This window comes from Urocampus carinirostris, chromosome 1 (genome assembly GCF_059441175.1).
Source record: "Urocampus carinirostris isolate Australia breed hairy pipefish chromosome 1, RoL_Ucar_1.0, whole genome shotgun sequence".
Lineage (NCBI taxonomy): Eukaryota > Metazoa > Chordata > Actinopteri > Syngnathiformes > Syngnathidae > Urocampus > Urocampus carinirostris.
The window spans coordinates 27,857,613-27,875,093 of record NC_142349.1 but is presented as its reverse complement, the minus strand read 5'-3'; the positions used below and the strand labels follow the sequence as shown (position 1 = coordinate 27,875,093).

Here is a 17,481-nt window from a genome sequence, read left to right as displayed (position 1 = left end):
GAAATAGTTCAGTTGATGTGTAATGAATCCAGAATGTATGACATTTTTGTTTTTTTAATTGCATTACAGAAAATAAAGAACTTTATCACAATATTCTAATTTTCTGAGACAGTCCAGTATACACACATATATATATATATATATATATATATATATATATATATATATATATATATATATATATATATATATATATATATATATATATATACTGTATATATAAAGTGTACACAGCTATTTCCAAGTCTCTCTCTTCCTTATTCCTCCCCCCGCTCTTTCTCTCTCTCTCTCTGCTTTCTCTCTCCCCGCGCTCATTTGCGTGCGCGTTCCCGGATTTGGGGGCTCGGCCCTACGTAATGGCCTCGGGAGCGCGCGCGCGACTTAAAGCAACGCGTCGTCCAGTGTTGTTGTGTCGCAGATTTGAAAAAGTGAGCCACGAGAACACTTTGCGTGACGCGATCACAGAGAAACATCGCAGACGTCTAGTTGGACGAAGATTATATTTGTTTGCTTTCTAAGGTGTCGCCTCTTCTTCCGATTTTGCCTAAACGAAGCCAGGTTGTTCCGAAGATGGAGCTGTCATCTATCGGAGACCAAGTGTTCGCAGTGGAGTCCATCACCAAGAAAAGAGTCCGAAAGGTGAGCTCGGGCACTTTAAACCACTCCACTCAACTTACATAAGTTATTTCCCGTGTGCTTTGTGACACGGACGAGCCTGTGTGTTGTGAGCCCGTGTAATATAAACTAGGCCACGCACTTTTTTCTCGTTCACTCCAAGACACATTCAAAGTCGTATTGCCATATATCGGAGGGGTCTTGGACACGATTCGATTTGATTTTTGGAGGACATGTGTTCTGGAAGTTGAGTGTTGTTTCGCTATGTGCTGCGCGAAGATGCTGCAGCGTGTTTGTGCAGTAGCCCACGCAGATGTAGTACACAACCAGAAGGGGGTGTGTACGTGGAGTCATTGTGTTGTGCACGGGAGCCAACCAAAAGCAGGCAAAGGCTTTTTGTTTTGCTCCCCTCCAGCACGTTCTAATGAATTAAACACAATAAAGCCGAATTAACTGTCTATTTCAGTTCCTGTTTACATAAAGTTGGGTGTTCAGTAGGGGTAGGCGATACTGGGATTTTTGGTATTGCTCCAGTCCAAGTAAATACAGGCTAGTATCGATCGATACCCACACCGTATGCGAAATCTCATGATCATTGAATAATTCAACCCATACCCCCTTGAGTTAGTTTTTAATTACGATCAAATCAGTCTAAATTTGTTTATTTGGAAACTTTAACGGTATAAATATTAATATATCTATTACAACTGTTTCGGAACAAAAGTAATAGAGTCAAGAAAGAAGCAGCAACGTAACAAAAATGCAAAGTTAACAAAGTCAACATAACAACTTTAATACATTCCATTGTACAATATTTTGAAAATCAAGTCCAAGTGCAAATTGTGTAAACAAAAATATGTAAATACATTTAACAGTATAAAATTCCAAAACACTTCAAGGACAACATGAGTTTTACAACAAAAGTCCAGTAAGTCAAACCAAAGAAGGAGCAATGTAACAAAAATAAAAATACTGTAGTCAAGTCATGTTTATTTGTATAGCCCTTAATAACAAGGAGTCTCAAAGGTCTGCACAGACCACAGACTATTGCAAACTACAGACGATTATTACACCATCCCCTGATCTAAAACCTACATGAGGGCAAGGAAAAACTCAAAAACCTTGACGTGAGGAAAATGAAGAAACCTTGAGAAGGGACCGTACATGAGTTATTCCCCCTTCCAGGAAACCATGTTGCAATGGATGTTGCAATAACAAATAATACACAGATATTGTCAACATAAAATATAGGTTATTCATATGCTAGAGAATAGAAGTGTGTTTTAAGCTTAGATTTAATAATTTCCACTGAGGTTGCAGATCGAATCTCAGGGGGAAGAGCATTCCACAGCACTGGGGCCCGAATGGGGAACGCTCTCAAACCTGCGGTTCTCTTTTTGGCTCTTGGGATCACTAGTAGACCAGCATTTTCAGAGTGAAGGCTCCGGACAGGAGAATAAGGGGGAATTAAATCGAATTTAACTGGGTGTGCCCTAGAACATTGTCAACAAGACAACTAAAAGATCTCATGTTCCAGGCTATAAGGCGCACCAAAATACCCCAAATCTTCCAGAGATTCGAAAGTATGCCATATATAAACCATCGGCCTTTATAGTTCCGTACATACGGTGAATAAATTCGGGAACATTTAATTACGACAAAATGCTTCTCCATACAGTAACCACTTATGAACGAATTCATTAATTTTAGTTGTGAAAGCTGTTTTCTTGATATGTATGTTCTATGAAATATGTAGTTTTTCTTCTGTTTTAATTTCATGAACCTTATATTTTCTTGCTCCTTTTATATGAACTAAAATATTTCCAGAGCTGGTGTTTTTAAAGGTGCGTCTTCTAATCAGGTGCACCATATAGCCTGGAAAATACGGTACGATTAATTGCACAATATTTAAAAAACAAAACAATAGTGCAGATAAAGTTTAGCCACGATTGGAAAATGGGATATTTAAAAGTTATAAAATAAGTCCTCCCTCCGTATCGGTCATCGTTGTACGCTGCAAGGCTCCAATTGTTCAAGACCAGTGACGTGAAGGTTGCGCAACAGCACGTTGTTTACATGTTTCCGAGGCTCCACCTTTGCTTTTCTTTCCTATCCTATCGAATCCTTTCCTATCGTAGCCCCGCGCGGCGTTCGGTTCTAGAAGCGTCGCTTGTGAGCGTGCACCGTCACGTCACGCGCGGGAGAGCGAGAGCAGCGCGCGCCAGAGAACGAAAAGGGCCGCTCGGTGACGTCATTACCCACAAGATAGCCATTTGTCGAGCAGAAAAACAGCCCCGCCCCCCTGCATGTACGCACTTTAAAGCGACAGGCATCGTCTCAGGGGCGAAAGTACACGCTGTACTTTTATAGGTTTTGTGTCTTATGGAGCCTCAAAAGTAATTATTTTCACCTTATGTTTCTTGTATTTCAGATAAAGGCTATATGATATTGTGCTGGTTACGATTTTCTGACTTGGAAGCTGACTTTATGATGATTTTGTTTGGAGAGGAAAAGTGAACTTTTCTTTACCATCTCACTTCGAATAAGCGAAGAAGATGCATGGATAAATGTTGTCAAGTCATGTTTATTTATATAGCCCTTAATCACAAAGTGTCTCAAAGGGCTGCACAGACCACAGATTATTGCAAACCACAGACTATTATTACACCATTCCCTGATCTAAAACATGAGGGCAAGGAAAAACTCAAAAACTTCAACATGAGGAAAATGAAGAACTTCTAAACAATATTTTGTAACAATGACCGATCTAATATGTTGAACATAATACCATATCCTTTCTATATTTAGGTTTTTTTTGTTCAAAACACTTGACACTGTGTTGTGTGCATTAGCCACCTGGGACAGTAGTACAGAAATATGCCAGTCACAAGTTATCCTGTAGCACATCAAGCTGAAGAAATAGTACTCACTCTTTTAAAGTGGATACATAATTTGTTTTTTTGTGTTTCCCCAAATCTTTTTACCTGGTCGTCAGTACAAATTACTAAAACATTTTGTAGCCATTGTCGTTTATTTTAGCATCAACCTTAACAGACTTTGGGACAGTTCATGTTTGATTTCCATGTGTTCATTTGTCTGTGTGTGTGTGTGTGTGTGTGTGTGTGTCTGTCTGTCTGTCTGTCTGTCTGTCTGTCTGTCTGTCTGTCTTTCCCTGTGTCTTTCTCCATCTGTTTCTCTGTCTCCTCTATCTCTGTCTTAGTCTCATTATCCATCTCTGTCTTTGTCTCTCGGTCTGTCTATCTCTCCGTGTCCCTGCCCGGTGTTTCTCTCTCTCTCACTTTCTGTCTGTCTGTCTCTGTTTCGTTCTCTGTCTCTGTCTCTGTCCCAGTCTTTCTGTCTCTCTGTCTTTTTCTCTGTCATTCTGTCATGCTCTCTGTCTCAACCTCCATACTGTCTGTCTCATTCTCCATCTCTCTGTATCTCTGTCCAGTCTTTCTCTCTGTATCTCTGTCTGTCTCTGTCTCTCTGTCTCTGGCTCTCTCGCTCTGTCTATCTTGCTCACAACATACCTCCCTCGTTCCTACCGTTTGTACCTCGATCTTTTTGTTTGCAATTAAAGCAAAAACGAAACAAAACATATTTTTGTTTGCATTTCAAAGCGTATTAGGCTGAGGTAGCTTGTATTCAAAACCAGGACTGTACACTCAACTTTAAAATAGATAAATTGCCCCAAAGAGGACAAGCTTACATGGAGTGCAGACACTAAGAATTGAATGTTGTAAATACTTTCCCTGGCTGGAATTGTGCATTGTTTTCTGTTAATGGCAGGTAATTTGGCAAATTCCTATTTTGTGTTTCTCCTTTCTATGTCAAGTGCTTCATGTTCGATTTTCTGTTTGTGTCTGCAGGGTAATGTGGAGTACCTGCTAAAGTGGCAGGGATGGCCCCCAAAGTGAGTAATCACTGAGTCATCAGTGGCTGACATCATCCTTTTTTGATAATGCTCTCTTCCAGATTGAGCTTCTTCCGTACCATGATCGTGAATGTTTACATGTACATGCGTGGATGTTTGCAGGTACAGCACTTGGGAGCCGGAGGACAACATTTTGGACCCTCGCCTGGTCATGGCCTATGAGGAAAAGTGAGTCCGCCTTCTGGAATCTGGCTGCCCTTAATTTTTTTTGTTGGTCTTTACTTTTGCTCACAGTATGTATTTTCTTCTGTTTTTTTGATGTTCAGTCAGCAGAGGATCAGAGCTCTGGCCTATCGCAAGAAAGGTCTTAGGCCCAGAAGCCTCGTCCTGCGGGTAAATACTGAAAATATTTATGCATGCATATTTATTTCCTTGTTTTATTTCAAAACTTGTCTGGATTATGTAAAAGTTGCAGAGCCATTTTCACTAAAATATTTTTTGCGAAATTTTCACCTTTAAAGCAATACCCCGAGAGTAGGGGTGTCCAAACTTTTAAGAAAGCGGGCCAGATTAAGCTGAAAATGTATGAGGACCTACTATTCAGCCTGGCATTCTTTGAGCATTCTTAATAAATTCACCCTCCATGAAAGGTCTGCAGTGCTTGGTGATCAGTGTCGCAATCTCGTACCTCGCCTTAGTAGCATTTTCATTTGACTCGCGGGGTCTCTTAAAAAAACATTGCTGTGCCGTTTCAACCGGTTCCAGTTGCTTCCCCTATTCACAGCGCTCGTTTCCAGCATGTTTCGTCTGGCATTGCCTATTCATATTATATTATTTGAAAAACGGCCAGTCTCTTGGCATATTAAACAGAGTTTTCTCCCCCCCAAAATACTTAAATTTCCACTCTTCACAGAAGTGTCGGCCCTTACAATCAACTTTCCTTTTTTTATTTACAGTCGCAATGTTGGAAATGGGGTCGGCTAAAACTCTCACAGATATCCTAAAGCAAGGTGGCCAAAGGGCTAATGCTCTCATCTGGTGAAAGGGTGAATTCATTCATTTTTGTACAAAATCATTTATATTGTGGTCAAAATTGACTGGAAATCCACCTCCTATTAATTCTATTACATAGACCGCCAACCAGTAGAATTTTGATCACGGGCTGTCACTAGCCCCCGGGCCGGCCTTTTGACATGCCTGCCCTAAAGTCTAAGGTAGGGTTGATTAACTTTTTTTTTCTTTTCGGACTGATACCGATACGAGCAGTCAACTCTTTAATACATACACAATATATTTCTCTAATAACAGACCTTTAATTCCAAATGTAGAAAATAATGCGAAAATTGTCTGAAATTGATGGTAATTTTCTTGCTTCCCCCCTAGAACAGTGGTAAAACGTATGTTTTCATAAAACACACATTGAAATTATCTTAAAAAAATCTTATGGGTGACTGTTGCGGGTACTGATATGTTAAATATTGCATGGTATATTAGCTTGATACTAATTCGTGGATAGACATTTTGGGACGAATGCTCATAGAACAAAAACATGTTCGCGTGGTGCATATGCCTTTTTCCTTATAAAGTATAAAGTAAATAAAAAATCAACAATATCAATATGCAAACACAGGGAGTGACATTTTACTTTAATTACAACAGTTTGAATATGAACTTAACAGTAGGAGTCCAAAATTTGTATGCTTTACACCTTGCGTCTGTTAAAAAAACTTCTTTATGCTGATTTTGTTTGGAAAAAACAGCACATTACTATTTTGAACATCAGCACATTTATACACTCCTAATAATGTTTTTTTTCCCTTTTTTGTGGGCGGGAGAAGAGCAGAAGGGCAGCTGCCTATTGATAGCCTACCCGGTATTGGTACTTGCCCATCCCTTGTCTAAATACGCATTGGAATCCCTCTCAGCCTTGCTTAGAGTCCTCTGCAATTTTTGTTGTCTACTTGCACTCATTTGGGTCAAGAGGGAGGTTGCTTAAGCTTCAGTCGTTGAAAACATTGTGATGTACTGTAATTGCTCCTAGCACAAAATATTTTCCTCTTTTCACACACTGAACATGATTTTTTTATACGTGCTGGGTGATCTTCTGGCCTAAGATGAGAGAAATTCAGCACTTAAGTGTTTTTAGGTTGTCGATTTTTATTTGGAGAAAAAAGTCTCTATTTACACTGTTCTAAATCTCTTTGCGTGTGTCCTTCTAGAACAGGGTTGGGCAAACAACTACAGCCCGTGGGCCACATGTTTACCATCGGCTTCTATAATCTGGCCCACCAAATCAAAAGTTTGAAAATAGTATTACTAAAAATGGTTGTTTTGGTGCCACCCTGGTTCCCAGTGTCTCTTTGTGTGCATGTCCACGAATTAAGCAACATTTAAAGGTCATTTGAGGTTTCCTTAAAAATGTTGAGCGTTAAATGTGTTCTCTTATTAAGTAAGAATTATCCCCTACTGATTTAAAAGAACCTCATGATTTTTTTCCCCAGTCCGCTTTTATCCTATTTTTAGCAAAGCTGTTCGGGGCAGAACACATTCGGTTGGAGGAATGGGAGCTGGGGGTAGTGTTGCAGAGTGATGTCATGCTAGTTCCTGGCAGTTTTGTTTTCTTTCTGTTTATTAGTGTAGCATGAAAATGGTGAAAGTAAAAAAAGGCCGGCTTCAAGTAGAGTCCAAATGCGAACCTAAGTCCCAAGAAATATGAAAAATAACAGTTCATTCAAGCGTGTCTAAGTAATGCACGTACCTACTTGCATGTGCATCATGAACGAGCTGACAGAGGCTTTAATGACGACTTAAGCCAAGAGATGACGGCAGTGAGTTTAAAAAGTTCCAAATTCCTTACAACTCCTTTAAAAAAAAAAAATTTTTTCAGCATTTGCATTGTTTAATCATTTTTTAAATTATATTTAGCAAGATATTTATCAAATACCATGAAAAACATTTTAGCATTTTGGGTATGTATTGCAAATGATCACATTTAGTGCTTAAAGAAAGTGGCATACTATATGACTTCAATTCCAATCTGATGAAATTGTCTATTTATGGATAAAAAATAAATAATAGGTACAGTATACGTGGATATCTGCATGTTTATTTATTCATAAATAAGTATTAATAATCAGGATACCTTTTTTTTCTTTGTGCATTACCAAAGTATCAGATCTATACAACAAATCATTTTTTTTCCCTCCTGGCCTAGTCAATTATTTTAACTGAATGAGTCCAGCCATTTAAAAATGTTGCCCACCTCTGCTTTAGAACATCTTCGCCATGGACCTCCGGAGCGCTCACAAGGCCCCGGAAAAGCCTGCATCCCGGTTACGGCTTTCACTTACCCGCGCCATGAGCACAGATATGGACCATGTAGAACGGGGAGTTGCCTATGGGCGCTCGGCCAGGAGGGGGCGCAAGCGACTGGCGTTGAAGCGCAACACATGCGGCCGTTCCGACAGGGCCCTCGGGCCTCGAAAGAAGAGGGTGGACTGGGGAGACACCAGCGAAGAAGAGAAGCTAGAGTCTGAAAGCACCGCAGAAGATCTGCGGGCCGACAGTTTATATGGTTTGTAATTCAGTCATTTTAGTGTGATCGAATGTGGGCTCCCCCTTGTGGCACGTAATGAATTAGCAGTTTGGTCATATTTAACTTTTTAGTACATTTACCAAATTTCTTAATATGTATGCATTCCTGTGTTTGTGAACAGAATATATTGGAAAGGCATATCGGTGTGAAATCATATTTGTGCAATCATTGATCAGTCGATATCTATCGCTGGCGACAAGTTGCATAGCAATGTTGGTGACAGGGATCTGGATCGAAATGTTAAGGTATCAAATTTATTTCCCAGGTCATCAGGGATATAGCTTATGTAGAAAAGGTTATAGGTCTTATAACATTACACACTACACTACATGTAGTCAAAGTGCCAGATACAAATGTTGGAGAAATAAGAAAACAGAAAATGATTTAAAAAAAAATCTGTATACAATTTTGGGTCACTTTTTCTTAGCTCAAACCTAACATTGTAAGTGAAAAACATTGTTAAATATGTGTGGCCCTGAGTTTATATCTTTCAGGACTGCTTAATTACTTCCCACAACGCCTTAAATTAATTCAGTTCAGAATTGTCTGCGCTTCATAAAGACTGGGAGTTGGTGATACAGTACTGTATTTTAGTGGTATGATGTCTGACAATATTCAATAATAACATCAACAAGCTCGTACCATGACTAAAATAGTGTGATGATGACATAAATGCTAATGTCTTTTGGAGTGTAATTTAGTGGATAGACTCTGGCGCTTATAGTTCGAGTCTTGTTGCATCCAATCTTTTCAATTGTCTACCGATTGATCAATGCATAATAAGGAACTTATTTATAGTGCGACCAAAGGTCTTACTTCAGTTTTAGTTCTATGTGCCTTATAGTCTGGTGCGGCTTAGTCCTATATGTGAAAAAAATTTGAGAATTACACATTTTTGGGGGTTCACCTTACAATCCGGTGTGCATTATGAGCGAAAAGTAGGCTACTTTCGTTTTTGAGCACTAAGACTTATTTTCTATGTGTATGATACTACCACTGGGCTAAATGTGACCTTTCTAACTTTCAAAGGCCAGTCTGAGTGCAGCTCACCTCCCATACTGGAGAGACAAGACCTTGAGATGGATGCGGATGAGAACGGCTCCAAAATGTGGTCTTGCGACCACTCAAAGGGCAGTGCCCCGGCGCTCGACAACGAATCAGAGTTGGCGGTTACCGAGGGCAACAGGTCAGATGGCGACGTGAGCAAGGAGGACGCACCGTCGGATTGCGGCAGTCCCGAAGATTGCCGGAAAAACGACGTGACCTTTGAACTGGTGGGCGAAGGTGGCAATGAGAACGTTCCCCTGATGAAGAGCCCTCAGCGCGATCGCCCCAGCAAAGTGATCATGACCGAAGTGACCATCGACTCGCTGACGGTGACTTTTAAAGAGGCGGCCGAGGCGGAGGGCTTTTTTAAAGACTCTTAGGCGAAGGCACATCCGTTCAGTACCAATCATCAGAATCATGACTCATTTTTTAAATAGTCATCTGCGTATTATGTTTACAAAGATAAACTCCTGCTGACAACACACCCGTATGATCGCCTTTGAATTGAAACATGTGTCGATTTTTATTATTGAAGTTTTCTCTCTTCAGAATTACAATGACAGTTTCATTCTTCCGGCTACTCTTGATTTGTACTACAATATTGTGGTCCTTTTTGTAGAAATTTCAAAGAGTTAAAGCCACTTCTTCCAAGTAGTTTCTCTCAACTTGAGTCTTCTGATGTGCTTTCCAGCAAGACATAATGCTCAGATGCTGTATGCTCTTCTAGACGTCTCGTTTCATAAGCCTTCCTTGTTTTTACAAGCGTTTTAAGATAGAGACATTGGTACCTGGACACAAGTTTATTTCTGTCGCAACAGAAATAAAACAAAGAGAAGTAAGGATTGCTGCGCAACTCAAAGATGAAGGAAGTAAAAAAAAAAAACAGTTGTTTCCTGTCTGTCAGTTTTAAGTGTTATAAATGCTACTTGGTTCTATTTTTGTATTACCAGTTGATAGTCTTTACACTAGTCGCCTTTGTGCTTTTCAAAGGAAGGTGTGACATCATTTTACTCTGCTGCTGTTTTCACACTGTACAATAATGTACACTAAGCCGATGTGCATTAGATCAGACAGTAGAGCGCATTTGTTATTTATTGCATGTGATGTGTTTAAGTTAAACTAACTCACTGTATCTGAATCACGTCTTCTTTGGGGGAGAAACACATTTTTATTTCAACTACATTTTCATTAAACCTGAACTGAAATGATTGTTGCTTAAGGCATGTTTATGCATCTTCACTCAGTTCGACCAACAACTAACGTTTGGTAGCCATTGATGTATCGGGTCAAGATGGGAGATGTGTGAAGGTGCCCAGTTAAAGGGACATTGTGAATTATGTAGAGTCTCCTAGAGGAAAAAAACCAAACTTCATTCATTAAAAAACAGGATTTGAGTAAGAAGCAAAAATACGTAAAAAATCATGAATGTGTATTTTGTTTGAATACAGATTGGTCGAAAATTTTGTATTTCTTTTATATAACATGAGATGACATGACATGATTATCTGCCATCTTGCAAAGGGCAACCGCCCAAAAAACAAAAATCTTGTGAAAGGCCATACAACAAAGAGAAGAGAAAATGGTGCAATTGTGTCGCTATAAGTTTCCATAGTTGTTTTCTTCCTTGTGCTTTTGTAGCATTTGTTTTTGTTTGCATCACCGTGACATCCAGTGGTCACATACAGTTGCGGTTTTAGGCACGGGTGAGGGGGGCAGCCACCCGTGGCGGCATTTTAAACATGACGCGTGCAGGGCGGCTTGAGAACTTCTGAAATAATCAAAATAAAATAATAATAAATGTGCGCCACCAAGCGGTTTTGTATTATCTAACAACATTTGACTTTGCCTCTTGACAAATGGTCACCCATTTGTTGCAGCGTTGATGCCCCTGTTTGCTGCGAAGGTGTGAGAGACTGAGAGAAGGGGGACAGTTCACCTCTGAATGGTTTTCTCAAAATGAACGGCCAGGGTAGGGGTCGGCAGCTGCAGAGGGGGGATCCACTGTATTACTATACATAAAATAATTAGCTGGGGGCTTCTGTCTTCTAAATAACGCACATTTTTTTATTACTTTGAAAATACAGGCAAATTGCTGCACATTTTTCTAAATTGTGTGAATTGAATAATATCTCATCATCTCATCAGCTGCACCGCTTATCCTGAGCAGGGGCGCGGGGGTGCTGGAGCCCATCCCAGCAATCATCGGGCAGTGGGCAGGGGACACCCTGAACTGGTTGCCAGCCCATCGCAGGGCACACAGGGACAGACAACTCGCTCGCTCATTCACACCTAGTGACAATTTGGACCGGCCAATTCCACCTGAAATGCAATACAAAATTGATTACCAGGTGAGTGGCCTTGCTGTTACCAGCATTACAAAAGACCAGAGTTTCAGATTTAATGGTACCACATTCTTACAATGACATTATCACGGGTCCATTTGAACCCAACTGATGTGTTGGCAGTTTTTAAGTGACCAACCCGCCCATTTCCAACCCGTAATGCCGAGCGCCAAGCAGGGAGGCAATGGGTACCAATGTTTGTAAGTCTTAGGTATATGGCCCGGCTGAGGCTTGAAACAGCAATCTCCCAGTCTCGGAGCGGGTGCCCTACCCGCTTCTGATGATATCATCGATGATTTTGAATCAAGGAAATCTAGAAAGGTCCGGTTTTAGTTGGGTTTTTTCATTAAACAACTAAATTTTCTCCAGTGTGTTTTCAAATGTGTGTGATTTTATGATTGAGTGATTTGCTGTATAAGAATAGAAGTCAGGAGTTGTTATTGTAGTTCTCTTCACATTTTGTGATAAACATTTGCGATTTTTGTATATGTAGTGGGCCGGCACGGCAGATGAGTAATTAGCACGTCCACGGCACAGTTCTGAGGTCATATGTTCGAATCCAGCTACCAGCCTCCCTCATGTGGAGTTTGCATGTTCTCCCTGTGCTTGCGTGGGTTTTCTCCGGGCACTCTGGTTTCCTCCCACATTCCAAAACATGCCGGTCCAAATTGTCCCTAGGTGTGAATGAGTGAATGAGATGTCTGTCTCTGTGTGCCCTGCGTCTGGCTGGCAACTAGTTCAGGGTCTCATCTCATCTCATCTCATCTCATCAGCTGCACCGCTTATCCTCAGTAGGGTCGCGGGGATGCTGGAGCCCATCCCAGCAATCATCGGGCAGTGGGCAGGGGACACCCTGGACTGGTTGCCAGCCAATCGCAGGGCACACGGGGACAGACAACTCACTCGCTCATTCACACCTAGGGACAATTTGGACCGGCCAATTCACCTGAAATGCATGTTTTTGGAATGTGGGCAGAAACCGGAGTGCCTGGAGGAAACCCACGCAAGCACGGGGAGAACATACAAACTCCGCACAGTAAGGCCGGGAGCTGGATTTGGACCCACTCAGGAGCTTCCCACAACCTCAAAACTGTGCCGCACACGCGCTAACCACTGCACCGCCGTGCTGCCCGCGTGTATTTATGTATTTTTTTTTAATTTAAGCATCTGTGCAATTGACAAATAAAGCTACCTTTTTATCCGTGTTAAATATCTGTCTTTGACATATTTTGGTGGGGAATAAGGGCTGGGGATTTGGGGGGCGGGCGCTTGGAGATGGTCTTACCCAGGGAGTAATTAAGTGGAGAACCGCCACTGCTCATATACTACATAGTCTCCCTTTAGAGGTTTGGATTTATAAGCAACAACAACAAATTTAAAATACTGGGACTCACATTTGTTTATGGATTTTACATTACACAGTATAGATGATCAATGAGAGGGATTTATCTGTAAAACTAGTCAAAACAACCAATCATGGACAGAAGCCATGCTTGCAAAAAAGATATATTTTATCCTTAACCCAAAGCCATTAACATAGTTCAGTAGTAACACTCCATTTTTTCCATTACATGTTATTTTTACGGGTTTTTCACGTCAAATCTGACATAATTTACGTTGTTTTTCTGCCAACTAAACTTTAGCCGAAAACTACAACTTTTCATTTCCATTAAGTCTATTTATAAATTTTACACGTCCTTTTGCCTATAGAGGGCTCCGAGCTCTGTGCTAAAAACGAAGCCGTGTTACTATTTTTAGCACAGAGCTCGGAGCCCTCTATAGTTTACCTTTTAAATCATTTATCAAGTTCTCGTAAAGTACACCCATTATAGTACGTGGTAGTAAACTATACAACGTTATGAATGCATTTCAAAATGTTAAATACCCTCTTCATTCAGTAAAAAAAGTAGCAAAAAACACACACATAATGAATGCATCCATCGTCAATGGATATTTGCTATAATTTCTACAAATACAACCCTCAGTTTTGGATTAAACTGCTTTAATTGGTACTTGAACAGTTTTGTCAAAATTTGGAGGGCTACGTGGAAGACCTTCCCTATTACCGCTAGATGACGCCTTTCTCTTAAAAATCTAAAATTTACAGTGCATCGATTTCGTGCGAAGTCAATTGGGCCGTTTTATGTGGAAGCAATGCCCATCTGAAATAATGTGACGTCACTATCAGAGGATCTCAGTGGAAGGATTAAAGGATTAAAAAGGAGCGGTCAAGGTGACTAGAACTGTGTTTGTACACAATCGTGCTTGCTTACTTTGAATCAAGTGAGTTTGTCGAGGCCTTTTTCAAGTGTATGTAAGAATGGTGCGATCTAAATTCATTAGAAATATCCTGCGCAGTATTTAATGTGTCATGTTTCTTACTAAACAGGAGTTGAGACAGTTGACTTATTCTGGCTTCGTTTACCTACTATTGTCGTGTGTGATTCGAATTCTGACGCAGAGAGAAGCAGTTTTGGAAGGTACCGGTAATTGGGTATTTGAGTTTTTTTGTTTTTTTTTAGTCTGTGTGTTCATTTACAGTGGCTAGCGAAACTATTTGGCCCTCTTGAACTTTATGACCTTCAGCGTCATTTTAGACTTCAAACATAAAGATAGAAAGTGGGAATTTCTTGTGAAGCATCAACAATAAGTGGGACACAATCATGAAGTGGAACACACTTTATTGGATATTTTAAACTTTTTTTAACAATTAAAAAAACAAAAACGTGGGTGTGCAAAATTATTATGCCCCATTGAGTTGAAACTTTCTAGCTCCACCTTTTGCCGCGATTACAGCTGCAAGTCGCTTGGGCTAAACATTTCAGTTTTGCACATCGAGAAACTTATATTTTTGCCCATTCCTCCTTGCAAAGCAGCTCGAGCTCAGTGAAGTTGGATCGAAAGCGTTTGTGAACAGAAGTTTTCAGTTCTTTCCACAGATTCTCAATTGGATTGAGGTCTGGACTTTGACTTGGCCATTCTAACACCTTGATATGTTTTTGGGTGAACTATTCCATTGTAGCTTTTGCTTTATGTTTTCGATCGTTGTCTTGCTTGAAGACAAATCTCCATCCCAGTCTGAGGTCTTTTGCGGACTCCATCAGGTTTCCTTCCAGAATGGTCTTGTATTTGGCTCCATCCATCTTCCCATCAAATTTAACCATCTTCCCTGTCCCTGCTGAAGAAAAGCAGGCCCAAACCATGATGCTGCCACCACCATGTTTGACTGTGTGGATGGTGTGTTGAGGGTGATGAGCTGTGCTGCTTTTACGCCAAACATAACGTCTTGCATTGTTGTCAAAAAGTTTTGGTCTAATCTGACCAGAGCAACTTCCATGTGTTTGCCGTGTCTCCCAGGTGGTTTGTGGTAAACTTTAAATGACACTTTTTATGGATATCTTTAAGAAATGGCTTCCTTCTTGCCACTCTTCCATTAAGGCCAGATTTGTGCAGTATACGACCGACTGTTGTCCTCTGGACAGTTTCTCCCACCTCAGCTGTAGACCTCTGCAGTTCTTCCAGAGTGAACATGGCCCTTTTGGCTGCATCTCTGATCAGTTTCTCCTTGTATCAGCTGAAAGTTTAGGGGGACGGCCCCATCTTGGTAGATTTGCAGTGGTCCAATACTCCTTCCGTTTCAATATTATTGCTTGCACAGTGCTCCTTGGGATGTTTAAAGCGTGGGAAATCTTTTTGTATCCAAACCCAGCTTTAAACTTCTCCACAACAGTATCTCAGACCTGCCTGGTGTGTTCCGCGTTCTTCATGATACTCTCTGCGCTTTAAACAGACCTCTGAGACTATCACAGTGCAGGTGCATTTGTACAGAGACTCGATTACACACAGGTGGATTCCATCTATCATCGTTAGTCATATAGATCAATATTGGATCATTCAAAGATCTTCACTGAGTTTTCTGCACTGAAAGTAAAGGGGCAGAATAATTTTGCACACCCACTTTTTCATTTTTTTTTCTTAAAAAAGTTTAAAATATCCATTAAAGTGTGTTCCACTTCATGATTGTGTCCCACCTATTAATAATTAATAATAAATTACAGTTTTATATCTTTATGTTTAAAGTCTGAAATGTGGCAAAAGGTCACAAAGTTCAAGGGTGCCAAATAGTTTCACTAGCCACTGTTGGCAATTCAAAAACTAGAACAGGTGTACTTTGTTCAATGACTCGATATCACAATCACCACTCTTGTCTCTTCAAGATATTATCCAACGGAGAGAATATGGTTTCGTACGGAGATGTGACTCAATGCAGAAGTAAACTTTAAAACCACCAGTGAACATTGTTATGCGAGTACAGTAAAGGTAAGATCTGGAAAAATGAGCATAATCCTGCACCCGACCCTTGTGTGTCCAGGGGGAAGACTACCAGGTCGATGGAGAGGTTCGGAGTTGATGGAATGAGCCTTAACTGCCGATGAGCAGGTTGTTAGTATTTGGAGGAAGTCCCGGTTGTTGAGACGAGTTGCTGACTGGGCATGTCACATTTCAAAGGATGCCGTTCCTTTCACCCCATCTCCATCTGGCTCTGCTGGACTGTTGATGTTGTCGCCATCTGAGGACCTTGCTGCCAATCTACGTTATATCACAGGATCAATTGCATCATGTCCCTGTTGATTAGGTGTTTTGCTTGACGAAGTGAAAACTATAAGATATGTAGTCCATCCATTATCTGCACTTCTTATCCTCGGGAGGGTCGCAAGGGGGCTGAAGCCCATCCCATTTATCTTCAGGCAGTGGGCAGGGGACACCCTGAGCTGGTTGCCAGCCAGTCGCAGGGCACACAGAGACAGACAACTCACCTGCTCATTCACACCTATGTACAATTTGGACTGGCTAATTAACCTGACATGGATGTTTTTGGATGAAACTGAAGTGCCCAGAGGAACACGGGAAGAACATGCAAACTCTGCACAGGAAGGTCGGTAGCTGGATTTGATCCCATGACTTCAGAACTGTGCTGCGGACGCGCTATCCACTTAATCACCGTGCCGCTGCGAGATATGCAGTTATATAGTAATATCATGTACTGCAGAATATATGTTACTGACTTGAGTATAGACGAAGATAAACAAACTTTTGGAGTTCTAGTACTACTTTCAAATTGATTTCAATATAGTATAGTTATCTAAGACTGGAATGCGTCAGTGTTTTTACTCATGTGTGCTTCTGAAATGCTATGGATATGTGAAGTGGCGTGTTTATTTCTGCAGACTACCTGATGCTACTCAGCAGCTATTCTGTGAATTGTCTTGCGGTTCTGAATGTCCTAAGATTTCCTAGTAAGGCTATTAAGCAGTTTTATCTTGACTGTTGGGGAGGTGTCAGTGCCCTCACTGTCCTCGGACTCTTCCAGATTGGAAACCAGCTCAGGATGCTAGTTGCAAGTTTGCTGCAGAAGCAAACTTTATACTACCTTTCATCTGAATCATGTTCAGTTTTGTTGAACATTCTGGCCTATGTTACTTCTGATCTACAACACACCAGGCACAAACAAGTTCTGGTCTTTTGCTGCACATAAATAACTCGTGCGTATGGCAATTGACTCTTAAAATTGCTTGGTCTTTTATGAGGTACCTTTAAATGTGTTGTAAGAATGGGTTAACCCTAAGGTCTTCATGCATTATTATTTTATTATCTATATGCAACAATACATGCCTAACTGTCCATTACCTTTAGTAACTCTAACATAACTCATCGTTTTTTATCAAGTTTCTATTCTACAAATTACTTTATTGTTAAGCACTTTTTTAGTTGTTAAATTTTGACCAACATATGTTCTTGTTTTTTCCCCCCAACAACGTGAACCAAAACATTTATTGCAAATTGTAATTAGATCAAATCAATTACTTTTTCAGAACAGATTTTTAAGCCTGACAATCCATTGCCTGGATGAATTTACGTAAATGCACAACGTAGTTATTCCTTCCATAAATGTATTAGTTACTCTTAGTTGAAATTTCAAAAGCAAACGTTTTTTCAACTCTTGATAA

The 17,481-nt window shown here is 40.5% G+C and overlaps 1 protein-coding gene across 1 annotated transcript; it reads left to right on the top strand.

The window, feature by feature from the left end:
- The first annotated feature begins 351 nt into the window (after window positions 1-351).
- On the top strand, window positions 352-10,340 carry cbx7a (chromobox homolog 7a). Its single transcript, XM_088333107.1, has 6 exons — window positions 352-639; window positions 4,485-4,528; window positions 4,652-4,717; window positions 4,816-4,882; window positions 7,763-8,063; window positions 9,114-10,340. The coding sequence occupies exons 1-6, from the start codon at window positions 571-573 to the stop codon at window positions 9,509-9,511; spliced, it is 945 nt and encodes a 314-aa protein (XP_088189233.1). The 5' UTR covers window positions 352-570; the 3' UTR covers window positions 9,512-10,340.
- Window positions 10,341-17,481: the final 7,141 nt, after the last annotated feature.

Bases quoted from the DNA above. Each gene is read 5' to 3' on its own strand.
- cbx7a (XM_088333107.1), top strand. From the start codon at position 571: ATGGAGCTGTCATCTATCGGAGACCAAGTGTTCGCAGTGGAGTCCATC. The intron at 4,529-4,651 runs GTGAGTAATCAC...GGATGTTTGCAG, and splicing joins TGGCAGGGATGGCCCCCAAA to GTACAGCACTTGGGAGCCGG. The intron at 4,718-4,815 runs GTGAGTCCGCCT...TTTGATGTTCAG, and splicing joins GTCATGGCCTATGAGGAAAA to TCAGCAGAGGATCAGAGCTC.